Source organism: Letharia columbiana, assembly GCF_014066305.1.
Source record: "Letharia columbiana isolate WasteWater2 chromosome Unknown Sc0000001_s0, whole genome shotgun sequence".
In the NCBI taxonomy this organism is placed as follows: domain Eukaryota; kingdom Fungi; phylum Ascomycota; class Lecanoromycetes; order Lecanorales; family Parmeliaceae; genus Letharia; species Letharia columbiana.
Genome location: NW_023501037.1, coordinates 1,048,947 through 1,073,186, shown reverse-complemented (window position 1 = coordinate 1,073,186; position 24,240 = coordinate 1,048,947). Strand labels below are relative to the sequence as shown.

At 50.7% G+C, this 24,240-nt stretch overlaps 9 protein-coding genes across 9 annotated transcripts; 7 read left to right on the top strand and 2 right to left on the bottom strand.

Moving 5' to 3' along the window:
* Positions 1–16: 16 nt before the first annotated feature.
* HO173_000887 (uncharacterized protein) lies at positions 17–1,112 on the top strand (the record flags this gene model as incomplete). The annotated part of the gene is made up of 2 exons (XM_037302834.1): positions 17–329; positions 475–1,112. 2 exons carry the CDS (start codon positions 17–19, stop codon positions 1,110–1,112), a joined length of 951 nt encoding a protein of 316 aa, XP_037170341.1.
* Positions 1,113–1,631: 519 nt separating this feature from the next.
* On the top strand, positions 1,632–4,737 carry HO173_000886 (uncharacterized protein; the record flags this gene model as incomplete). The annotated part of the gene is made up of 8 exons (XM_037302833.1): positions 1,632–1,699; positions 1,752–1,914; positions 1,967–2,137; positions 2,188–2,878; positions 2,930–3,992; positions 4,040–4,119; positions 4,169–4,328; positions 4,377–4,737. 8 exons carry the CDS (start codon positions 1,632–1,634, stop codon positions 4,735–4,737), a joined length of 2,757 nt encoding a protein of 918 aa, XP_037170340.1.
* Positions 4,738–5,391: 654 nt separating this feature from the next.
* Positions 5,392–7,509, top strand: HO173_000885 (uncharacterized protein; the record flags this gene model as incomplete). Its single annotated transcript, XM_037302832.1, has 5 exons — positions 5,392–5,460; positions 5,529–5,881; positions 6,007–6,113; positions 6,262–7,031; positions 7,084–7,509. The coding sequence occupies 5 exons, from the start codon at positions 5,392–5,394 to the stop codon at positions 7,507–7,509; spliced, it is 1,725 nt and encodes a 574-aa protein (XP_037170339.1).
* A 799-nt stretch (positions 7,510–8,308) lies between these two features.
* Positions 8,309–12,784, top strand: HO173_000884 (uncharacterized protein; the record flags this gene model as incomplete). The annotated part of the gene is made up of 7 exons (XM_037302831.1): positions 8,309–8,333; positions 8,404–8,726; positions 8,784–9,557; positions 9,703–9,985; positions 10,134–11,189; positions 11,352–11,532; positions 11,680–12,784. The coding sequence occupies 7 exons, from the start codon at positions 8,309–8,311 to the stop codon at positions 12,782–12,784; spliced, it is 3,747 nt and encodes a 1,248-aa protein (XP_037170338.1).
* Positions 12,785–13,906: 1,122 nt separating this feature from the next.
* On the top strand, positions 13,907–14,684 carry HO173_000883 (uncharacterized protein; the record flags this gene model as incomplete). The annotated part of the gene is made up of 2 exons (XM_037302830.1): positions 13,907–14,536; positions 14,592–14,684. 2 exons carry the CDS (start codon positions 13,907–13,909, stop codon positions 14,682–14,684), a joined length of 723 nt encoding a protein of 240 aa, XP_037170337.1.
* Positions 14,685–14,814: 130 nt separating this feature from the next.
* On the bottom strand, positions 14,815–16,441 carry HO173_000882 (uncharacterized protein; the record flags this gene model as incomplete). Its single annotated transcript, XM_037302829.1, has 2 exons — positions 14,815–15,034; positions 15,084–16,441. 2 exons carry the CDS (start codon positions 16,439–16,441, stop codon positions 14,815–14,817), a joined length of 1,578 nt encoding a protein of 525 aa, XP_037170336.1.
* Positions 16,442–16,735: 294 nt separating this feature from the next.
* HO173_000881 (uncharacterized protein) lies at positions 16,736–18,184 on the top strand (the record flags this gene model as incomplete). The annotated part of the gene is made up of 1 exon (XM_037302828.1): positions 16,736–18,184. One exon carries the CDS (start codon positions 16,736–16,738, stop codon positions 18,182–18,184), a length of 1,449 nt encoding a protein of 482 aa, XP_037170335.1.
* A 177-nt stretch (positions 18,185–18,361) lies between these two features.
* On the bottom strand, positions 18,362–19,108 carry HO173_000880 (uncharacterized protein; the record flags this gene model as incomplete). The annotated part of the gene is made up of 1 exon (XM_037302827.1): positions 18,362–19,108. The coding sequence occupies one exon, from the start codon at positions 19,106–19,108 to the stop codon at positions 18,362–18,364; it is 747 nt and encodes a 248-aa protein (XP_037170334.1).
* Positions 19,109–20,923: 1,815 nt separating this feature from the next.
* Positions 20,924–23,471, top strand: HO173_000879 (uncharacterized protein; the record flags this gene model as incomplete). The annotated part of the gene is made up of 11 exons (XM_037302826.1): positions 20,924–20,927; positions 21,120–21,148; positions 21,459–21,795; positions 21,862–21,914; positions 22,013–22,020; positions 22,070–22,163; positions 22,264–22,449; positions 22,514–22,565; positions 22,639–23,087; positions 23,141–23,294; positions 23,344–23,471. The coding sequence occupies 11 exons, from the start codon at positions 20,924–20,926 to the stop codon at positions 23,469–23,471; spliced, it is 1,494 nt and encodes a 497-aa protein (XP_037170333.1).
* Between the last annotated feature and the right edge of the window lie 769 nt (positions 23,472–24,240).

The following is a 24,240-nucleotide window of genomic DNA, read 5'->3' as shown; positions in this document are numbered from 1 at the left end:
CAGCTTCAGCAGAGTCATGTATCAAGATGGACCAAACGAAAGGGACGGAACACGCATTTCGGAAAAGGACCGCGTCTTAGCATGGACGAAAGATGTGGCAGACAGCATAGCTGACGAAGCTCCAAGATCGACAGTCCAAGCACCACACTCCAAAGCTCGGCATGCAGAACGAGAGCCTCCTAAGGTGGTCGTCAATCAAATTATGACGTCACCAGCCGCGGTCGTCACTCGCGTCAGGCCAGAATCAACCCCGAAAGATGACGATATCAAAACCAAGGCAATCATTGGAACCGTCCTAGGAGCTACAGCAGGGGCTGTTGTAGCCTATGGTACGTGTTGTCGAATTCAATATTCCCTCTTTTGAACCAGATCTTCAGTCTTGAGACATGTCCTGGGAGACTTACTCTCGGAACATGTTTCAGGCTCCATATATCCTCTCAACTAGGCGAGACTGACTGCGAAACTGTAATCCAGCCATGACCGAAAGCCAAATTGAAACCCCTCGCGTTGAGCAGCAAAAGAGAGTCACCACCAGAACCATCGAAGCACCAGTCACCTACGACCCAATTCAAGCAGACAAGGACAGTCACGTACGCGAATTCTCTCGGGCTAGCAGCAAATCCTTTCATCATGCAATTGCTGCTTCGCCACTGCCGCGCTCATATATTGACGATCTGCTTTCGCAGTCAGAGCGTTCGCATCACTTCTCCCGCTCAGCTACCCGGAGCCATGTCGAGGGTGTGACCAGCCCTCCAAGCGTCACTAAGATTTCGGTGGCTGACTCCGGGAAGTCGAAAGCTTCGCATGCATCTTCCCACGGAAAGACGGCTCGGTGGTCAAATTTGATACCAATCACTGAAGTGAGATCCGCCAAAGACGTGCCGTTGCCTTACAGTCGTGTGACTAGCTTGGCATCCGAGGAGAGAGAAGAAAGCAAGGCGGGAAACTGCTTAAAATCTCCGAAGGAAAGTGTGAGCCAAGTGACCACGAGAAGGTTGGGAGAAAGTGGGAGGTCAAAACATTGTGGCGGTCGTGATCTAGGAAGTGGGAATGACCATGAACATGGGTTTCATAGACCGAGAACATTGAAAAGGTCAAGAGAACAAAGATAGATGATGCGATCAGCGTGTGTGCTCATCCTGCTATCAAATCTACTTTACATAGAGGTTCGTGTGAGCCTAAAGGACACTCCAGGGCGTGACAAAGGTTTCAGTCTCAAGGATGCTATCCACCATCTAGTCATTTTACCTGGGAGGTGGTAATGATCAACCACAATGTACTTCTTCATTTCTGTTGCAAAGTACCATAACTTCAACATGTAGATGTAGGCGCCTAGAGGTAAAGGAGATTGTGACCCAGCTAGGTAATTAAGTAGGGTTGGTGCCCTATATGTTTACCTCGTTCCCTTGGTGCACACTGCACAGTGATTGTTTCTTCTACTTCTCTTCATGTTGATATTTTGTGGGCTGGCTTTGGTATTGCATTGCGATCTCACGGCTTAAGCAAATCTTTTTCCTCTTTTAATAGCGGTATTCCAAGGTTTTTATGTGAACATCAGGCTTCTGAGCCAATACCCATTGGGGTTCTCCTACGCACTCAACGATGTTTCGATAGCTGGCTCTTTTCGTACGATGGATCCCGCTGTGCAGCGTCTGCTTAACGACAAGCTCTATGACAAAAGGAAGCAAGGTGCTCTTGAGTCTGTCCTCGCGCGACCCTCTTTAGACGTCACACTGCTTACGAGCCTCCAGCCTAGAAAGGATCGTTCGAGAAGCAAGTGCAAACAAGGAGTACGAGAGAATTGGCAAGATTGTTGAGCAGCTCTGCCATGACTATGCCTATGCAGTCCATCAGCCGCACGCCAGGAATGGGGGATTGATTGGCCTTGCTGCAGCTTCAATCGCACTAGGCTCTGTAAGTCCAGCCGTGCTCTGGTCAACGATGAGCAAGTCTGACACGGAAATAGGACGATGTTGCTCGCTACCTCAAGTCGATTGTTCCGCCAGTCCTCGCCTGTTTCACCGACCAAGATGCGAGGGTCCGATACTACGCGTGTGAGAGCATGTACAATATTGCTAAGGTTGCAAAAGGAGAAATACTACTATTCTTCAACGATGTTTTTGATGCCCTTTGTAAGGTAGGCAGTTACGCAAACCTGCAAGCTAGCACATACTGAAATTCATAAAGCTTGCTGCGGACTCGGAATTGTCTGTGAAAAACGGTGCGGAATTGCTTGATCGGCTGGTCAAAGATATAGTCTCTGAATCTGCCTCGACCTACGTCTCTGTCTTACAATCTCCCGATGAAGCCGTCTCAAGTCCTCGCCCAAGCAAGGATTCTGATAAGGCCTCATCCCTTGACCTTCTTACGGCCTTCTCACTCGCCAAATTCATACCACTGCTACAAGAGCGCATTCACGTCATCAATCCGTTCACTCGTACTTTTCTAGTATCATGGGTCACTCTACTGGATACCATCCCAGATCTGGAGCTTGTCCATTATCTACCAGCGTTTCTAGGAGGCTTGTTCCAGTTCCTCAGCGACCCCAACAGAGATGTACATGTTGCAACACAAGGAACGCTCGAAAGGTTTTTGAACGAAATAAAGAAGATCGCTAGAATCAAACGAGGAATAGCTGAAAGCCGAAAGGGAGACAGTGATGACCAGGCTAAACAATCCAACTCAAGTGATAGTGCTAGTATACGCACTGACAGGAGTACACCTAATGAGAAGTCGGATATCGTGGATGGTGACTTTGGGGGAGGCCAGGATGAGAAAAGTGGTCACGAAGATGGCGACTGGGTACCGGGGCAAGATGTCCAAGTTGATCATTCTAAGATCTTAGAGATTCTCGTGGCTTTTCTGGACTCTTCATCAGGTATGAACCCCACTGTTGTCCTTCTGCTGTTCGACTGACTCTTGAGTGCAGAAGAAGAAATACAGCTTACCGCTCTACGCTGGATCGACAGCTTTTTCGAGATAAATCCAGAGGACATCCTAGCATTTGTTCCTCGACTTCTTTCGCAGGTGCTACCTGCAATGGCTAGTGGGGCGGACCTCGTGCGACAAGCTGCGAATCGAGTAAACAATTCCTTGATGGATCATATTGCGTCTTTACCGGATGAGGGTATCCCAGAAGAGGCTCGGCCACTACCACCATCTCGTATTCCGACTGGCGTTATGAAGGACCCAACAACCACCATAAAAGAAGCCGCTAAGGAAGCCGACAATAAAACGAGGCGTGCTTCGACGCCAACGCCGAAACTACCACAGGGGGTTGAAGGAGAAGCTGAGGCCAAGAAGGATGAAGAGGCAACAGTGTCAACGCCTCCAACATCTACATCACCTCCACCACCAAGACCGGTCACTGACCTTGACTATACAGCCGCCGTGGGTGCTCTCACATTGCACTTCCTGAACGAACACGAAGCCACTAGGGTTGCTGCTTTGGCTTGGCTGATCATGCTACATCGGAGGGCTCCTCGCAAGGTTCTCGCCACCAATGACGGCACGTTCCCAGCTCTCCTGAAGACATTGTCAGATCCTGCAGAAGCTGTTGTCACCCGCGACTTACAACTGCTGTCTCAGATATCAAAGAATAGCGAAGATGGCTACTTCACATCCTTCATGGTCAACCTCCTGCAGCTTTTCTGCACTGACAGAAGACTTCTTGAGACAAGAGGCAACCTGATAATTCGCCAACTATGCGTGAGCTTGAGCGCAGAAAGGATATATCGGACTTTGGCCGACTGTTTAGAGAAGGATGAGGACGTCGAGTTTGCAAGTATCATGGTTCAGAATCTCAATAACAACCTTATCACGGCGCCAGAGCTGGCCGAACTGCGGAAGAGATTGCGGATTCTTGAGACGAAAGATGGACAAGTCTTCTTCGTCGCTTTGTTCAGGTCTTGGTGCCACAATGCGGTAGCGACCTTCTCGCTATGTTTACTTGCACAAGCATATGAGCAGGCTTACAATTTACTCCAGATCTTGTAGGCCGCTTTGATGATCTGGCACTAGCTACAGCTGACCTAAACAGTGCGGAGTTGGAGATGACTGTCAATATGCTTATCCAGATCGACAAGTTGGTGCAGCTGCTCGAGTCGCCCGTTTTTACGTGTGCGTGCATCATCTGGAGGTTGGGAGAGCATCGCTAACTTGAGACTAGACCTCCGTCTACAGCTCCTAGAACCAGAAAGGTACCCGCATCTTTACAAGTGTCTCTACGGGCTACTCATGCTACTCCCTCAATCCTCTGCATTCGCAGCGCTGAAGAATCGCTTGAATAGCGTTAGCGCTATAGGCTACCTTCACATCGCGCCACGCACGTACGTATCTCACGTCCGACAGAAGAGCACCGAGGCTAAGTTTGGTAGCGCTCCTCAAACGCCCGGCGCAACCTTCGACCGCCCAAACAGACTCAAGCCCAGAGAAGAAGCCGCCATCAGGTGGACTGAATTGCTTGAAAAGTTTAGAAGCGTGCAGGAGAAGGCTAGGAGAGCGCATCGACTGCAAAACCAGGTAGAGGATGGCACATCCGCTAATAATACTACGGTTGCAGAAGTCAAGGACAAGACACTGCCTGATGTACCAAAGCAGGCGTTAAGACCGTCCAGTGCAGGAACTGCTTCGCAGAGACCTGCACCTCCCAGTGGTCCTTTGCACAAGCCGAAGTCGAGTCTGGGGAACCTTGGGAGGTTTGCTGGTGGAGTCGCGGGAAGGAAAGGCAAGAAGTGATTATTATTTAACGTATGAAAGCATGTATTAGTTTAGCACTGGTGTTGGAGGAACCACAGGCTCGACATTGATAACGTAGAGCGCTTTGAGGGATGTGTACTCCATCTGCTTTCTCGAATCGTGGTACATTACAGTCTATACATTACTACTATAGCGAATCATGCCATACGCCCATTATCTGCTAAGCCAAGCGTCACTTCAACTGCGTATTTCAAAATCCGAAGCAAAAGTGCAGTCCCTTCTCTAACCATTGGCGCTCATTTATCACCCTGAGCAACGAATGTATCTGTCTTGAGGTCGAACAGTTGTGTGAAAGAGGTGAGGCTGCGGAAAGCTGGTGACTTCAGCCTCACCGCTGCACTCGTCCCAACGTTGACTAGCCCAAGCTGCATCCTGCTTTTTTTCCCCTTTCGTTCCTTCATTAACCTCTCAACATCAGCGAAGTATCTTTCTACCTGTCTAAAACTGTGCCTGGAATATATAAACAATTGAATATACAAGTCAAGTCCTAGTCTGCTGCTTTTCCCCATCAATTTAAAACTCGAAGCGTTATTCTAGGAGGGGATCATCATCGTGTTACGCATATGCTCCATATCCACATTCGAGCATTTTGCACACGGCGTCATCTTCTTGTGTTGTTTCCTTTGATTAAAGATGGACTCTAAGCCTATCCACTTCAACGATGTCCCGCTCGACGTCAAGAAGAACATTATTCTCGGCTACGTAAGAAGCCTCCACTGCACATCTCTTTTGAACCGTTATCTAGACCAATGTTCATAACGTCGTTGCAGATCACACGGCCGGAAGATCTCAAGTCACTATGCCTGACAAGTAAGCGACTACGAGACATCGCTACTCCACCGCTGTATCGAAAAGTAGTGCTTTTCATCGGCGGCCACAAAGACATCAGAGTCTCCGGTCTACTGAGTCGATCAAATCCGGGCATTCAGCATATTAGGAAAGTCTACCTGCAGCTTGAGAAGACGCCAATTCCAGCTCTGGATATCCATGTGAACTCTGATGACTCTTCTGAAGATGAAGAAGATGCACAGATTGAAGACATTGTGGGTGCCGCGAGACAGGCTCAATTTACTGTCAGGTTGCTTCTGGATTTCTTGCCGAATGATATTCTTGAGAAATTTAGGTGAGTAGCCTTCCACTTTCTGCAAATTCGTCGAAACACATATTATGGAGAATCCATCTCGCTGCCTGGAAGGCTTGGAACAAGTATACATTCTCTAGCTTTTATCAAGCTAATAGTCTACATAGTTGGCAGGAATGGGAGCCTTTCTCAATGGACAATTGGGTACTACTGATGAAGAAGCAAAAGCGGCTGAAAGCAGTCGAAATCGAACCAGTCGATCGGAACTTCATGCGTACGTATCTTCGGAGTTCCTATTTCGCTTTTCAAGTTGAACGCTTAGTGTTGAGACATGCCTTGGGATTAATTACTGTCTAGACATGTTCCAAGGCTCTATATACCCCCAACGAGCAGGCAAAACTAACTCTGATAACATAACCCAGCGGAGCTCGAAAAGAATCCCGGTCTTTTCACAAGTTTGGAAGGAGCCGCGAGCCTGCATTTCTACCCTGACACCGTCGATCGATTAAACGCCTGTCAAAAAGTTGTGGAAACCCAGACAAAGTTTAACGAGCTAGAACTTTCCTCTGGTTTTGCGTATTCTGGGGAAATTCATGGTGATCTAGAAGACTCAAGCACCCGCCCAGGTCTCCTCACGAGGACGGTCTTTAGCCACATGATGCCTTTCGAGACGTGCACTCCGATGATTCTCAAGAAACTCAGCATAGAAGACATCGACTTGCGGTATGCTGCTGATACTTTTATGAAATTCATCAAATTCAGCGCCCTGGAATCCCTGCTTATTAATGGATGCGGGGGTGCAGACACTGTGTTCGCTCAGATGAGCAAGCCGCTTCTGCGCCCCACCAAGTTGAAGAAAATCCGTTGGTTCCATAGCGAAGAGACGAGCGTGACACATGCTCTTGAGGCCTTCGACGGACTACTCGAGGCCATGAGTGGATTGGAGGTTTTGCATGTAGATATCATGGGCTTCAGTGGATTGCCCAACCCCACAGCGATAGCGCACCATGGGAAGACCCTGCGACTCTTAGGTGTTCGAAGCCGAGATCCAGTGTCAAACCTGATGAGGTACGAGAGCGAGCAATTGGATGAGATTTGCACAGCGTGCACTGAGCTTCGCCAGCTTGGGATTACATTTCCTGATACGTCTGTTTCGGATGCTCATCCAAGCTCTGAATTCAAACAAGCTCAAGTAAGCCATGCTGGCAGAATGTTGCAGTGCCCATACTGAAACAGTGAACTAGCGGTGCCTGAAAAAACTACGCCATCTAATTACACTCAATCTCCACTCCTGGCCAACCACTCGAAGCTCCTTCATCAGCCGCAACTACAAGCTGAAATATGAATGGTACGACCTCTACGAGCATGCTCTACAGCGACTAGCACAACAGATACTCGAAGCCAGCGACGCCCATTCCAAGGAGCAGGGTTGGGGCCTCGGTCACCGTTCTTTGCTCGCCGTCGTTGCCTTTGGCGCTAATGGAAAGACTTCCCCTGACGGTGAATCCATTCTCAAGTTGAAGCAGCTCCCTTTTGTGCGGGGATTGAAGGTCGACCCTTTTGGCAAGGCGGAGATGTTGGCGGTGAAGACAATGTGGAGAATGGTCCAGTTCATTGAACCGGAGAGTGATATCTTAAATTTCTCGAAAGATGCGCATAACGCGCCTTGAGGGGAGAGGGAAGAAGGTATGTCAACAAGGAATCAGCTAAGTGCACCAGTCAAAGATGTTATGAGATAGAGGAACATGAGATTTCTGCTTCCAAGGATTCTGTCTGAGCGATTCCTGAATTCGACCGCGACTACCCCCTCTGCAGATGCAGTTGATTCAGTCACGTTTGCTTCTCATATAGATAGTGCATACAATCTAGCTACCTCAGCTCGGCTCTCACCTCTCTGCGAAAGATCCTTGAATTCTTGTGAAATGTGCCGATCTGGTGTTACTCTTCACTGGACACAACAGTGGCCAAATGCATCCTGAGCATCCTGATTTAATGAAAACCGGTACTTGTTGGGGAGAGACGCCCTGGCAATGCTTCATCCCCGTGGAGAGGCTGAAGTAGCGGTCCATCATCCTTGATGCTACGAGAAATACGATCTTTCGAGCTCGCACTGAGACGCTGACTCAATGCCTCTGTGCGTGTTGAGAAGTTTTGAACGAAACATCTATGAGGGGGTTAGCGTCATGCGGCTTGGCGAACACGCCGCCAACGCGTCTCCTCGAATTATATTCACGAGTCACGAAAAAGTGAACATAACATTATTCTCTAGTCAACGATTTCTGCAATACACACACCCATTGACGACTCCTGCAACGCATCTTGTGTGTTTGGTATGCATGTTTCTTGAAAGATAGGTTTCTACGGCTGAACGCAATTCATGGCATTCACAGCGCAATTGGCTTTCATTTCACGCCGCGCCTCCCAGGGTTCTTTTGAGTAAGGGATTGATAGATTGGTAGTCGAACTATTATGACAACTCTACGCCTGTCAAGTGGTAATGAAATTTACCTTCAGATGTGTATGAACATCATGCGTAGATTCGAAACCCTGACTGCTTTTGATAGGTTCCGCCGCCAAGCCTCCCCGCATTCTTCCCTCAACCGCCCCTCAAATCTTCCATCCTTCTGACTCTTCACGGCACTCAAGTCGAAATCTACGAAAACGAAAGAGGTCTAATTCAGAAGATGACGAGCATCCCGTGAGAGCTAAAGATGTCATTGGCGATGTACCAGATGAGGATGACCCCATTTGGTCCAAGGAGAAAAAGAGCGAGGTGCGGATGACTGGTGTTCGACCACCCCACTTTGTATTCCCCAGAACAGCATACAGCGGCCATGTCCCATCGGTCCCAAGGTACTCTGAGAAGAGCGTCTTGCAAGACATCTTAGTAGGTTGAAAGGGACGAATTCAGCACACTCTCTTCGAAAGCTAAGATTGTGGGCAGGTCAAAGAGGAGGAACAGGACGACAACGATACAGACACAAATGGCAATGCTTTTGTCGAAGCAGACCTTCGAAAATTTGTCATCTACCGTCCCCACAAGCCTTACCGTCACAACAAGAGCAGCGCCACTGAATTCCCTTTCGCAAATGAATTGGTGTCACTTCACGAGATCAACGAACACGCAGTCAAACACTTCTACCTTGACGGCGTTATCTGCTACGCTGGTAAGCAGAGATACGTTCAAAAAGTTCCCTTCGAAACCTTGTCCATAGGAGGATACGAAGAACCGGAACACTCTACGGTGGGCCCCTACATCTGGATACAATCAATTGAAGGCACGAGGCCCAATGTCTGGTATCGTCTGACATACCCTGCAGCGGAGTACAAACGGTATCATGAGCCATTCTTATGGATGGCAGATCTTGCCAAGCATCTTGTTGAATATCTTCACACTCACCAAAGGGTTGCCTTATTCGATTTTCGTCATCGTTTCTATGAGTGGCTCCAAAATCTCTACCCCACTGACAGATGTGTTCGTCGTTGGCTCGAGCAATATGCGGATCGGGATTTTCGACGCGTTGTTACGGCCCATGCCAATTTCCTATACTTCCAAGCTGCCCAGGTCGATCAAAAGTATGAGAAGCACGCAATATGGGAGGAGATACACCCTAGGATTTTACGTGCGATACCAAAACAGGTGGAACACACCACAATCAAGGATATGTTTGCCACTTTGACGGCAAGAGAGGAGTTCGTCTCAAGACGCAAGACTACCGTACGTCTACATTTCGGAGCGATTCCTTCTCAATTTGTATCCCAATTTGAGTTTTGAGAGATATTTCAAGAACGTCAACTTGTGGATATCATCTTGTGACTCCCTTTGATCTCAAAGAAGCAGTACTGACTCCGAAAACTTCAAGGTCACGCCGTATGTATTCAAATGTTTCGAGAGTCTCCCCTGGGCAAAGTTTCTCTATTGCCAATCTTCATCCACCTCTCTCATTCATCGCGAGAAACAATCAAATACCAATCACACAAAGGTCAGTCCTGCAGTTCAGAAGCTAGAAGTGCGTATTCCATTGTGCCCGAGTTCAAGTGGTATGAAGGCTAGAGGCCAGCCCATACGCGTCAGTATCGGAGACGTGGTGGCTATTCCGAAGGACGACAATAGCGCTTGGAGGACCGATGACGCAGAGTACTTTGGTACGTTATACTTTCCGAGGCAATTCTTCCCCATTTATGCTGTCTTATGAGTCGTCAGACAAGCCTCAAGAGTTCTCTGCTTCTAAGACATGTTTTGCGACTCAGAACCCCCCCCCGGAAGAGTCATGCTGACTCCGAAATCATTAAGGCTATGTGCAATGCATTTCAGACACCGACGAAGGCCAAGCTTTGGGCTTGCTTTGGTTTTACCGTCCTGGAGACACCACGTGTCTGAAGATGTTTTATCCGTACTCACAAGAACTGTTTCTGGGTGATCACTGCAATTGTGGGGATCCTCTAGTACTTGCCAGCGAAGTCATCCGTAAACCGCAAGTTACCTTCGGTGGGCCAGAGAGTCCATCCACAGAATTTTTTTGTCGTCAACGATACGTCGAAGGTGACGGTGCCTGGATCACACTGCAAGATTCACACTTCCGATGTGGATGCCACAAAGTAAATGAAACACCTGAATACTGTGTTGGAGATACTTTGCTTGTGGCGTCGAGCCTGAGACGGTTGGGCAAGAATTTGGAACCGGTGGTACTTATCGAGCACAATCCAGACGGTCTTGACGGGAAAATCAGAGTCGTACGACTGTTGCGCAGGAAGAGAGACTACGGGTGCAATGATGCTGATCCAAACGAACTGGTTCTGACCGACCGGTCTGAGGTCATTCCTGTTGCGTACGTCCACAGACAATGCCAAGTTCGGTTTTACTCAGAAGCGGAAAAAGAAGAGCAAAGAATACCCAGTCCCTACGATCGTCAAGGTGCCTCGGATTTCTATTACATTATATCTCAAGATCTGCAGACTTCCGGATCTGGCCTAGAATCTTTACAAACCCCGTCGCCATCTTTCCTGAGACAGGGCTGGGATCCCACGTCGGCTCCACCTCAGCCGAGAATGCGGGGCTTGGATATGTTCTGTGGTGGAGGAAACTTCGGTCGTGGGCTCGAAGAGGGTGGTGCTGTTCGTTTTGATTGGGCGGTGGATTGGTACAACCAAGCGATCCACACTTACAAAGCCAACCTGCCGACTCAGAATCAGACTAAGCTATTCCGGGGATCAGTGAATCATTATCTGAGTCAAGCATTGGAGGGAAAGGGGGGAAACTTGATAGCTCAATTTGGAGAGGTCGAAGTGATATGTGCTGGCAGTCCTTGTCAAGGATACTCTCTGGCAAATCCGAACAAAGGCAATGAAAGTAAGTGCACTCTTCGGAGCATTGTCTTCCGAATCGATCCTGTGACTTGAGTCGATAGACATATTTTGAGAGCAAAAGACTCATACTCTGTTACTAACGAGAGCTGTCTTACGACTCAAGAAATTTGCCTCAAAGAAGTCATGCTGACTCCGAAATGTACAGGTGGTTTGCTCAACGAGTCTATGGTGGCTTCGGTGCTTGCCTTCATAGACTTCTACCGTCCCAAATATGCTCTCATGGAGAACGTGAAAGGCATGGCTCTTGGCGATGAGAAACACAGCGTGCTAGCACAGGTGGTCTGCTGCCTAGTGGGCATGGGGTACCAAGTTCGAACTTCCTGCCTGTGCGTATTTTCGGAGCCCATATTTCCCCTTTTGGAGCAAACCTTGAGTCATGAAAAATGTCTCCGGACTTTTTACTCTCGAAACCTGTTTCAAGGCTCGATATACCTCCTCAAATAGGCAATACTGACGGCGACATTGTAATATAGGGACGCTTGGAGTTTTGGTTCTCCCCAGAAACGAAGCAGGATCATCATCACTATTGCAGCTCCAGGCTTGACGCCTTTACTAGAGCCTGCACAAACACATTCACACCCAGATGGAGTCTGGGGTGGAAGCTTGGGAAAGACGGCAAATGGCGTGCCCACCGCTTCGCGAACCAGAAATCGAACACCATTTGACTACGTCACGTCAGCAGAAGCCACGAAAGATCTACCAGCAACTGACGCTCGCACAAGCTGCATACCTTTCCCCGATCACCGTATGAGCAGGAGTCTGCCTATCCTTAGCTGGGTGCGCGTTTCATGTGTTCCTCGCTTCCCCAGTGGCTGCTCTTTCGTCAAGGCTTTCAGGCAAGGCTATATGCCTCAGGCGCAGATCGATTCATTCAAATGGGACGAGAAGATTCGATCGAGACATGATTCAAAGTCTTGGCAACGAGTGAGACGAAATGCGTTGATGCCCACGGTAATGACAGAGCCCAGGCCTGATGACGGTGCAGGTGGTGATTGTCTGCATTGGGATGACCACCGTTTGCTGACGATAATGGAAGCACGCCGAGCGCAGGGTTTTCCCGACTATGAGGTCCTTATAGGTTCACCCTCTGAGCAGTGGAAGATCGTAGGGAATAGCGTAGCTCGTCCCGTGGCGTTGGGTTTAGGCGCCTCTCTGCGGACAGCATGGCTGGCCAACACGGCAAGACAGGAGCACCCAGCCGTCCGAGCCAACGTCGCCTCCAAAGACTCCGCCAGTGGCGTGGACAACGATCAGAAGAGTATAGTGGCAGCCTCTGGAGAAGCCGCTCGCAATGGATGGTCTGCTCAAAATATGCTGAACAAAATTACCGCCGCTCTTACCTCTCCTAGAGAGCTTGTATCTGCCATATCTGATACGATAGTGGAGCCATTGACAAACCGGGATCACCATTCTGTAACGACTCTGGAATATCAGCCATCGAAGTACATCCGCTCAGTCAAGGCCTGCCAGACCGGATTTGAACAATCCAGGGGTGGCACCAACGGCGCCATTGGAACTTCGAGACTGAAACCCTATTGTTTCGAGGATGACGACAGCGGCACAACGTATCTATACTGATTACTCACCAGAAGGTTACGGTCCAATATCTTTCCAGGATTCTTCTCCCTGGGCTGGTCAAACCACGCGCAAAGTCACCCACGAGAAGATCATCTCCAAGGTCAGCGTTGCAAAGACCACCACTGTTTGTCAAGAGAGATATGACAACACCCAAGCATCGTTGCCTGACACGAAATCGTTGTACTATACTAAGAAGCTTCGCTTGAAAAGGGCATTGGAACAGATCGAACGCACGTCAGGTTGGACATATGCTCATAAGTCGTGGAGGCAGGGAAAGTAAGGATCATCTTCTGAGACAAATCCAGCAGGTAGCCTTGCGAGGTATGTAGATACAGCTTGGGGACGCCTCGCAATAGACAGCTCCTGTCTAGGCAGACACGTATCATGTCATGGACGCTTTAAGATTGTGCTGACCCTGGAAATCACTGTGTCATCATGGTTGAACACTCCTACTGCAGCTGACCCATGATTTCTTGACTCCATCTGGGCCCCTTGAGTGGGAGGCACGACTCAGGGGGGGGCCTGAATAGTATTCATTGATGGCGTCGCATCGTCCCTGTAAGTCTAGAACTTCATGCGTTTCGGAGAGAGCCTTGCAAGGTACATTTTTATGGCTTCGCAGTGCTTCGGTAGGAATGGTTTTGCTTTCATTTCAACTCTATTTGGCATTCCGATATGGAATTGCGCCTCAATGCTGCGCATTTCTCCGGTGAGTGTGCCGTCTTATGCACTGTGCCTCACTTCTCTCCGTTTCTGATAGGCTTGGCGTTCGATCGTAGCGAATGCAAGCAGCACATATCCGGAATCCCACCCATTCAATCACACACTTCTTGGAATACCACCCTCCTATCTCAAGTAACATCCCACCCCCTACAGACACGTGCTGGGCGGTCGAATGCGGTTCACAATCAACTTTGGTAGCACTCACTCGAGGGTGGTATCTCGATAGTTATTTTCCGAAAAGCGAGACTCCGCCTCGCTTCTCGATTAGTGCGGGCTCTTAGCTAAGTATATCCTCGGTTCTTGGTCTTATATATCCTGTCCAGCGCATTCGCAAACCATTCGGTTTTAGATTCATACTTTGCTACAAATACTTCAAATCTACTTTTCCATCTCGTTATCATGGCTTCAGTCAGCTCGAGCAGGGACTTGTGGGATCCCTACAGAGTCCTCGATGTCGATCCGAGTTCTCCGTACTCCACGTGCGTCGGCTTTGCTGTTTCTACGGGATCACGTTGCAAATGGCGCTTCAACACTGAACAATTCGACACTTTCCAGAGAGCCACGGCCGTCGAGCGCCTGAAAGCCATGTCGGAAATGCACCCGTCGCAGGTTACCCTAGCGGCACTCTACTCGTTGGCCCGGAATACTCTGTGCAGAGACTTTCACCAATGGCAAGCAGATGCCAAGAGCACCGAATGGGAAGCGAAAATCGAAGACTACCTCCTCCACGAGCATAACAGAGGACTGGCAGTGGTCAGACCGGTCACGCAGCCGCGGTACAGGCTCGACGACGCCACACAGCTCCAGTACGGCATCGCGCAAGACAAGCACGCGTCTGAGCAGGAGATGAAGCAGCTCGTGGGGCAGATGGATGTGGTCAAACAGGACTTGGCGAAGCGAGATCGGACCATCGAGCAGCTCGGGGAGCAGATGGACGCGGTCAAATACGACTTGGCGAAGCGGGATCGCCACGTCGAGTACCTCGCGAAGCAGGTGAATGTGGTGAATCAAGAGTTGGCGGAGCGAGAGGTAGGCGGATCCGGAAAAGGTGAACGGTGGAGGGGAGCCGCTGACATGTTGACAGGATAAGGTACCGAGTCTCGAGCAGCCACAGAAGGTGAAAAGGGGGTTTTGGAGGGCACTCGGGAGGAAGTTCTCGAGGATCATGCGGAAATGATCGGCTCCATGTGTGCAGAGCGCTGCATGAGATTCATGACCCGATGCTCCACCCTAAATGTACAAAGCGCTGCCCAATGCCCGTTTTTACACGCCGTTCCCGGTCCACTGCTAACACTTCGCTCAAAGCATCACGTCCACAAGCACAACTTCCCACTCGCAGTCCCAGCAGCGACCCATTGCTCCGTGGGATGAAACTGTGCCACAGAAGGCACCGCAGTGATGCCTTCGCCGCCTAGCTGCGCCAGCTGGTCTCCGTTTGCGGTGTAGATGTCGACGAAGCGGTTCATGTTGCCAATGCAGAAGCGAGGGATCGAATTGGGTGGGTGGAGCTGCCATTGGGCTCGGAGACTGCTTTCTGTCAGCTTGTCAATCCTAGGGGAGAGCGGAAAGTACTGACATGGTCACCCATCTGCCCGTCTGGTTGTTGTGTCGAATTATTGATGAAGGTGCCATCTCGTCATCCGATATCTTGTGCCCAGGATTCCATGAACCCATACCTTCAAAGGTGTGAATCTTGACCGTGTCGTCATAACTCGCCGTTGCGACTTGTCCTGCCGAATTGAACGCCGCGTGGCTGACACTGAGTCTGCTTTCGTGCTCCCCGATCAAAGCTGGAAGCTGCCTCGACGCCTTTCCGCTCAGTTTCCGCAGGTCCCAAATCCTCACATAGCGGTCCAGTGAGGCTGTAGCTATGAAGTGAGGGTTTGCAGGGTTGAGGGAGAAGCCTCCGATCTTCTTCTCCGAAAGCTGGAATATGTCTGTCGTTCCTGGCGCTCGAGTATCCGTTCTTCCTACGTGGCCATCGAGTCGGGAGAAGTACAGCATATGTGGAGCCGTTGGGTCCATTTCTACCCCTGAAAGGGGCTCGTCGAGCAAGGAGTCCGAGGGCGCATAGATTTCGGTGGACTTGGATTTTGTGAGGTCGAGAAGACGGAGAGAGGAGTCGTAGGAGCAGGTATAGAGGTGTGAGGGGTTGGCGTGGGAGAATTGGAAGGAGGAGATTGTGCGGGTGTGGCAATGGAAGGATGTAATTGCTGGGTCTGGGTCGTCTTCCTCCTCTTCGTCTGCTTCTTTCTTGACGCCATCTTCGGCTTTGACTGACTCGGATGTCTGCGAGGCATCAAAGATGCCCAAATTGCCCATCTTGTCGCCTGCGAAGACCAGTTGTTTGTCTGTTGTCGGATGGAAGCCCAGCGAGTATATACGTTCAGGCGTTATCTTTATACGGTTGGGTTCGAAACCATCATATAGCTCCAAACCACTCATCTGTTCTCTCAGCGATCTAAGTTCCTTGTCTGTAGTCTCTCTAACTTCGCTGTCTCCAAATGTCCGCTCATTGGGGTTGGCACCCCTCGAAACAACATCCACCAAAAAATTCTCGCTCTTATCCCAATCTCTCCCTCCTACCACCACATCACTTAAATTCAATTCCCCTGAATTTCGCTGTCTCTTTGCCCTCGCAGCTTCTTGTGTCGCAACATGTTCATCCTCGGCTTTCCGCTTGGCTACTTCGCTGTCGGCGGTCAATCCTTGTAGGCGCGATGATGTTCTTCTTGGCCCAGCGTCTTCGACTTTGACGCGCTTGACGGGGCCCTTTCTCTTGTGAGTAGCGCCGCTTTTGTTTGCTTTGGGCGCTGGCTTTTGAGGCCCGAGTCCGGCCTGGCCGGCGTCAAGGGCGAGTTGCTTGAGGAGTTTGTCTCGCTGGGCGATGTTTGCTTGTCGCTGTTGCTCGTACTCGCTGAGTTCGGGCGCCATCGTGAATCTTGGAGCCCAATGGCTGTCCAGAATGGATCGGGTGCAGGTTCAGATGAGAAAGGGAGTAAGGTGATCACCTGTCTTAGAAGCCTACCGGTGTACTACTCTGCATGCTCCAAAAGCGATGTTCTGAGCGCGTGGCGGAATCGCGATCAATTACGCAGATCCGCGACGCGCTAGTCTAGTCTACTTCAGCCCTAGCAAAAATGTGCGGCCAAGGTGTAGATATTGACTACAGTACTGTCTCCAGCACCAAAGCCTGTTCAGCAGATGAGGAAATTGCTATTGAGCAGAATGTCATTGAGCAGCCATCTGATTTCTTCATTCCCTGTTCACATTCGTGTCCAATCAAGCTCCCTGCTTCCTTTTCTCTATCAGACTCGAACACTCCTCTCGGAGCCCAAGTCAGCAAGACCATTTCACGCAGTCCACAACAATGATAGACGCAGGCGCACCTTTTGTTTCACATCTCGGGGGCAGGCCTATGCTGACAAAATCCGGCGCCCCAATACCGACCCGATTGTCTTTGTTGATCCCCATCACAGCCAAATCCCCGATACTCTCTCACATACCGAGCCTCAAAAGCCAGATCAATTTTCGCGGCCTTCAACCGTGACAGCAACCGAACAAGCAGTCTTCAATAAACTTATGAAGGACGCCTCACAGCCCGCGACCCCGGAGCCAGATGAAGAAGACATTCTAGACCAAGACGAGCTAACCAGGGGATACGACCCTAACGTGGATCTGAATAGCATCTTCGAAAATGCAATCAGGCAGCTGCGAATGCAAGAAGAACAGGCTGCGAACAGTGCCGCCAAAAGTCTTCTTCTCGCCGGTATGCCGAGACAGCGAGCAATCGACATCCTGGTTCGTGACCAAGATCAAGCGCTCAGTGGGAGAGATTGGAAACGCCTGAAATTAGCCAATGGCACTACGCTGGGGAACGAGGTCGAAACTGAAGAGGAGCGGGCGAAGCTTGAAGTAGCCTGTGACGATCACAGAACCCTGGTGATGGGTATGCTTGACAGCGCAAATAGTGATGTGGAGATTTGGCAAGTCCTTGAAAAGGAGGTCTTCAGTCTAATCACGCATCTGGATGAGCACACCAAATTCGTGGAGAAGGCGAAGAAAGTGAAGGCCTTGCACGCAGCGAAGGTCCGCAAAGCAGAAGCAGAGGGGAAAGCCATTACAGACGTCAAGCTTACGAAGAGAGACCTCACCGAAACAGAGACTTCAGGCACCAAGTTAACCCAAACAAAAGCAATTCCGATCGATAACCTCCTCTCGATCCTACATAGGAACTACGCTGAGTACTGCCTTAACGCTCTCCGGCTCATGCGCAGAAAGCATCCCACATCCTTCTACGCGCCACACGTACTCTCTACGATCAAACGGCGCGGACCCATCTCAACCGTCCTCGGTGTGTCCACTGACATTTACAATGAAATACTCTATCATAAGTGGATGCAATACTCTGACTTGCATGGAATGGCCGACATGATAGAGGAGATGCTCAATCAGGGCATCGAGAGCAACGGGGTGACAACTGCTCTGATTAAGGGGATAGCCAAGCAGAGACGGATGGGACAGCGGGGATTTTTTGGACCGGTGGTGAAGGAGTGGTGGGCTATGAGAGCGACTGTGGAGGGGTGGAGGAGGGTGCGCAACCTCTTTGCGAGGATTCTGAGCGAGATGGCTGAAAGAGAAGCTGTAATGGTTGATGAAGCGGAGAGTGAAGAATGAGAGCCGGAGAGCGACAAGGCATGTTGGCGGCATGCAATTTTTACAGCCAGCATAATCGAATTCGAGTACTGAGCCCTAACAATCTCCCTCTGTACAATACCCGTTGCTGCAGAGGCTATTTGTACAGCATAGCCCAAAATCCACGGCCAACTCCAGCCGATTGCGTCTTTCCCACTCCTATATCCAGACACCTTTGCTCCTCAACCCATCCACCAACCCTCCCGCCTGCATGCCCACCCACTTTCCGACCATATCGAGCCCGCCGCGTACCTTCTCACCCTCCTCCAGTCTCCGCGTCAAGAACTCCTCCGTCTCTGCAAACCCTTCGGACTTGTCCTGCGTCATGAACAGCTCCGCACCAGCGTATATCGCAGCAAGTGCGGCACGGTTGGTATACCAAGCCGAAGTCACGGTAGTGCTACCGGCCAGGAAGAGGAGCTCGTCTGACAGGAGGGCGAGTTCTCGGAGCGAAGTGGGAATGTGGCGGGCGGTTGATAGGAGAGCGAGGGCTTCTTGCCAGCGATGTGCCATGGGCTTGTTGGCGTGTAACCGGTGGAGCGCTAGGCTTCGGACGTTGGTGGTGATGTCAGCGTGGGGTTGAAGGGAAGAGGCATGTTTGGCGAGGGCGAGACGCTGGGTGACGAGGTGGAAGTTCACGATGGAAAAGGCTCCGGTCGGAAAGAGATTGGTAGAGATGTCAAGGTAGCCGGCATCTCGTGCGCCATGAGTGAGAGCAGTGGTGGTGAAGCCGTGGGTTGGGACGTGGGCGAGGGCAGCGGAGAGGATGGCGTCTTCGGTTGGGTTGAAGGGTGAAGGAGCTTCGTGCTCGTAGGAATGGTAGGAGCGGCTACATTGCCAAACCAGGCTTGATCTAAGATGCGTTGGGTACCTTAAGACTGCGTGCAGTGGCCTTGTGGTCATCATTGTTCATCAAACCTCTGTCCAGTTCCTGGATTCGTGATATCAGCCCGAATCTGCAAAGACCTTTTGTAAACCCTAAAGCTAATCCTATCTAGTCTAGTCAAAATCTCGCACAAATTCAGCGAATACGATCTCGTGTGCGCCAACGGTACCGCTGCAGCCATGTTTGATCCGATTCCTAGTGCTAGGGTGGCCGAGGTGCATGAACTCAATGCATGTGCTTTTTTTTGTCTGCTTGCGCCGTTATGGCGACAATGTCCTCGGGGCCACTGATTGGCGGAAAGCACCCATCGCTAGTGCCAAGCGTTTGGCCCGCAATCAAAGGTGATTGGGAGATATGACCTGCATGAATGCATCACTATCACCAGGAGGTCGTTGACCGACGTCTTGACCCATTCCTTCAGCCCTTCAGCCTTCTGAAGGTGTGTAGGTCCCTGGTCCTTTCACGGAGCCGGCATGCCCATTACGTCTGGCCTCCTGAAAGGTCGACTTTTGTCCGATGGACCTGCATTGGAAGTGGAGAGCCGGCCATTACTGACAGGCCTGCATCAGCGGTTAAAAAGCCTCTCGGCGCACTCGCAGTAGTTGTTCGAGGTGCATGCAGCCACAAGACACACGTATCAAGCCACACGCACAGACAAGGGTGACAACGGTCGTGGGTGAGGAAAACAGGGAATACGGTCGGTAGCCGAAGTAATCCGACTGGTAACGATTGATCTGCTGCCCTTCACTGGACAACGTGAGTTTTTTGGAAGCTTTGTTGCGGAAGCCGGGGGGGGGGGCGGCCAAGCGGGGCCCCAAAAGCGGACCCGCACATGATGAGTCTTGAATATTTTCTGATGGAGTATTCGAAGTCAGTAGATTGTGAAGGGTTCGGGCCCGAGATTGTGAGAAGATGGAGTATTGTAAATGAATAGAAAAGGAAAAGAAAAAGAAAAAGAAAAGTGATTCATTGCGGTGGTACAAGGATGTAGGATGGTAAGGTATATAATCACAGTACATGTACTTTACTTGAGAATTTAGAAATATCAAAGGCAGCCTTAGCCGTTAGCGTGCGGGAGACTACCAACTTTTCAGTTCGCGAGACAACCAAAAAGACGACTGAAGTCCATCACCGAAGTCTTGTTCACGCCTCTACATTCTCTCCTCGTCCTACCACACGCACCATCATAAGTTCATAACTACTTTAGCACCAAGAAAAACCTCCTATTCCTCATCTTTGCTGACCTTGCGAGATCCGAAAGCCTACGATTGGTCGCCTGTACCTGCACAGCGCACCCGTGACCCGCACAGGCATTTGGCCCGAAGCCCTCAATCTCCCCCGTCAGCCTCTCAGATCGTCAAGGTAAGCTTTTTTCCAGGAGGAAGGAACGCTCTTCAAATATCCCACCTGTTCTCCATGCCTTTATCGCGCAACACCTTCTGAGGCTGACAGTCCGGCCATCCAATAGATATACGCAATTGCTCGGGAAGGAAACGCCCAACAACACCCGCACACCAAGGCAAAACTAGGCGTCTTTTCGCTGCAGCCCCACACCTCCATCTTCGTCTGCTTGAAAACGTCCCATCATCAGACGAATTAGGCCCTTCTACACATTTCACTGGACGGCTTCTTGTCGCTCTGCGGTCCGAAGCTCCCCACGACGCAAGTAGCTGCAGAAAATTGCCCACACGCCTTTTTGTTTTCTTTATCCCTGTGGTCCAAAATTTGGTTCCAGCTGCCAATTCCCCAACCGCCTCGTGAGAGAAATTCGATCTCAATCACAGCGAAGTGAAGAAACCGTTGCTCTCGGCAATCGAAGGACTGTCGCTATCATCATGGGTCCGTCTATCCTCTCCTGCTCCTCCCCCTTCTGCCCTTAGCTTAGTCTACCCTTGCGACCGATGAACCGCGTGTGCTCGGCTTGCTCTAGTTGCTCCTGAAACTAAGACACGCTCAATTTTGCTCCTCTACCAATTGCAATCCGTGTTCGAGTATACTGAAAATTCAATGCTTATATTCTTATTACTTTAGATTCAGCTGACGTATATCGCCCTCATGCTGTAAGTACTGCGACTTCTTCATCTCTCATCCGTTCCCTTTCCCCCCTCCCACGCGGGAGATTGGCGCTTTTCAACTTGACAAAATCCTCGGCATGCCCCGGGGCCGGCAACTGCTGCTTCTGAACGGCCACACCGCTGCTTCATTCCTTCCTCTAACCCCGTAGTTACCCTTTGGCCCTTCTCTGCCCCCGTGTACTCGAGACAAAACTGTTGTATTCACCACTGTTCACCTATCATTTTACACTTTGATTTCCTTGGGAAGAGGTGGCCCAAAGTGTGGTGGATTCAGGTCCCAACTAACCTTGCATAGCGCGAGCGTTCTCGCTCACCAAGACGTCGATCTCGAAGCCCACGTCGTCGTCGTTCTTACTCGCCTCGAAGCCGTTCTCGAAGCCGCGACGACTACCGCAGAAACGACCGCCGTTCCCGCTCGCCGATGACGAGCGGCGCTGGTGGCTATTCAGGGTCAAGCTACGGTCGTGGAGGAGGAGCAGCACCTCCAACCAGAAGTTTCGAGGAGCGTGCGCAAGCAAAGGAGCAGATGATGGCTTCGGTTCGAGAATCATCTCAGCAGGAACGTCGTGTCTACGTGGGAAACCTCTCTTACGACGTTAAATGGCATCATCTCAAAGATTTTATGAGGCAAGGTAAGATAACTACGCCCCAGGAGGCTGACCAGCTAGTCCTCGACGGTAGCTGACGGTTGGGTGCAGCGGGGGAGGTTCTCTTTGCCGATGTGTTGCTACTTCCGAATGGAATGTCGAAGGTGGGCGCCTATGCGTAGAGATGGCTGGTCTTTCTGGTTTTGTTTTGGTTGATGGACGTTGGATTGACGGATTGGGACTTTGTCCGCGGGCTATGTAGGGATGCGGGTAAGTTGATCAGCTGTACCTGCAAGTCCTCTTCGCTGACCTGACGTAGGATTGTGGAATACGCTACAAGGGATCAAGCCCAACAAGCCGTCAACACGCTCAGCAATCAGAACCTTATGGGTAGACTCGTTTACGTTCGAGAGGTAAGCTTTCAAAAGCCTTGTCTATACTCCACGCATTGATGCTTCAGCCGCCGCTGGAATCTTTCTTAACGTTATAAGGCACTGACAAGCCATACATTAGGACCGCGAGGCCGAACCTCGCTTTACCGGACCGCCTGCAGCCCGCGGAGGCTACGAAAGCGGGCCGCCTCGAGGGGGCTATGGCGGCGGCGGCGGATTTGGTGGTGGTGGTGGTGGTGGTGGTGGTGGTGGTGGCTACGGAGGCCCTCCTCCATCCAGCGGCGGACGCCAGATCTTCGTCAACAATGTCTGTCATCATGACTCTATTCCTAATCGCTCCGTCTGAGCTTCCGTTGACACGATTGATATAGTTGCCGTACACGGTTGGCTGGCAAGATCTGAAGGACTTGTTTCGTCAAGCTGGTATGTACCTTCTCCGAGGACTAACGCTGCATACTTTCGTTCGCAGGGCTGTAATTGACAAGTGATTCCGCAGCCCAGCAAGGTGCCGTCATCCGTGCCGACGTCCATCTAGGCCCAGATGGTCGCCCCAAAGGCTCCGGTATCGTTGCATTCGAGACCGCCGAGGACGCGCGTAATGCGATCAACCAATTCAATGGCTATGACTGGCAAGGCCGCATGTTGGAGGTCCGTGAGGACAGGTTTGCTGGTCCACCCGGTGGCGGTTACCAAGGTCGTGGCGGATTTGGAGGTGGCATGGGACGTGGAGGGTTCCGAGGCGGCTTTGCTGGTGGTCGAGGTGGCTTTGGAGGAGGCTACGGTGGACGTGGTGGCTACGGAGGTGGAGGAAGTGGCTATGGTGGTCCGCCTGCTGGCAGTTTCAATGACGCTGCTGCTCCTGGCGCTGCCGCTGCGGCACCGAACGCCTTTACCGACTATGCTACATCTGGAGGAGAAATGAGCGAGCTCATCTATGTTCGAAATGTGCGTCTTCGTTCCCACTCCCAAAGCCCTAATCATTTTGCTCATGATTACAGCTGCCATGGTCCACCAGCAACGAAGATCTAGTAGAACTTTTCACAACTATTGGAAAAGTCGAGCGTGCAGAGATCCAGTATGAGCCCAATGGCCGTTCCCGAGGCACCGGCGTTGTCCAATTCGATTCACCTGAGAATGCCGAAACTGCTATTTGTACGCTGCTTCCCATTATGCATGGAGGAAATTGCTGACTTTGTCTTAGCCAAGTTCACAGGATACCAGTACGGCGGACGTCCTCTCGGGCTGACCTTCGTCAAATATCAGAATCCGGGCGATGCAATGGAGGGCACAGAGCAGACTGGGGGCATGACCCAAGATCAGATCATGTAATGATTTCAAGTCTTTGCGTGCGTGTGGGTGCGTGTGGTTGGCATTTCAGCTCGTGGAATCAGTCTCACATCCAAAAGCATAGGACCTTTACAAGGGCCGGGTCTCCTAAAAAACTCATGCGCTCATTAAAAGCATGGGATCAGTAATGGCGGAAGATGTCTGGGCCTCGATATTTTCTCTGATTGTACTTTAATATCATCCGCATGCCAGTCTTTCCCGTAGATAGGACCTCCTCAACTCCGGATGGAACAGTACCAACTGCTGTGCAGATACAAAGATTTCGACATGCGTATGCATGAATGAGTGTTATGGGTCAGTTGACGAATAATTTTAACTAGGTTTCTATGTCTGCGTATGTCATGATAGACTCTAAATTTGCAGAACCCTCCAAATGATTTATGGCGATTGTACTTGTACCGAGACTAACCCATCCATGGTATCCCTCAAGACCAGCATTAAAAAGGGAGATCGTGCCGAGAGGCTGGCCCCCTTCCAGGAGCAGCAATCGCCATTCTCCTGAAGCTCGGTTTCTTTCTCACGCTCTTACCCAATTACTCTCTTCTACGATACTCATTGTACGTCTCCGTGACCCCTCCACACCCCTCACAGGGGCTGAGCACACCCTCAGTACAACCCTCGCATTTCCGGCCACGCTAGCTCCCCCACCCATTATACTCTCCACATCCGCGACGGGGCCACTGGCGATCACTCTCGTTCTACAATCTCATCGCAGAATGAGTAATACCAACCGTTCGCATCGCCATCTTTA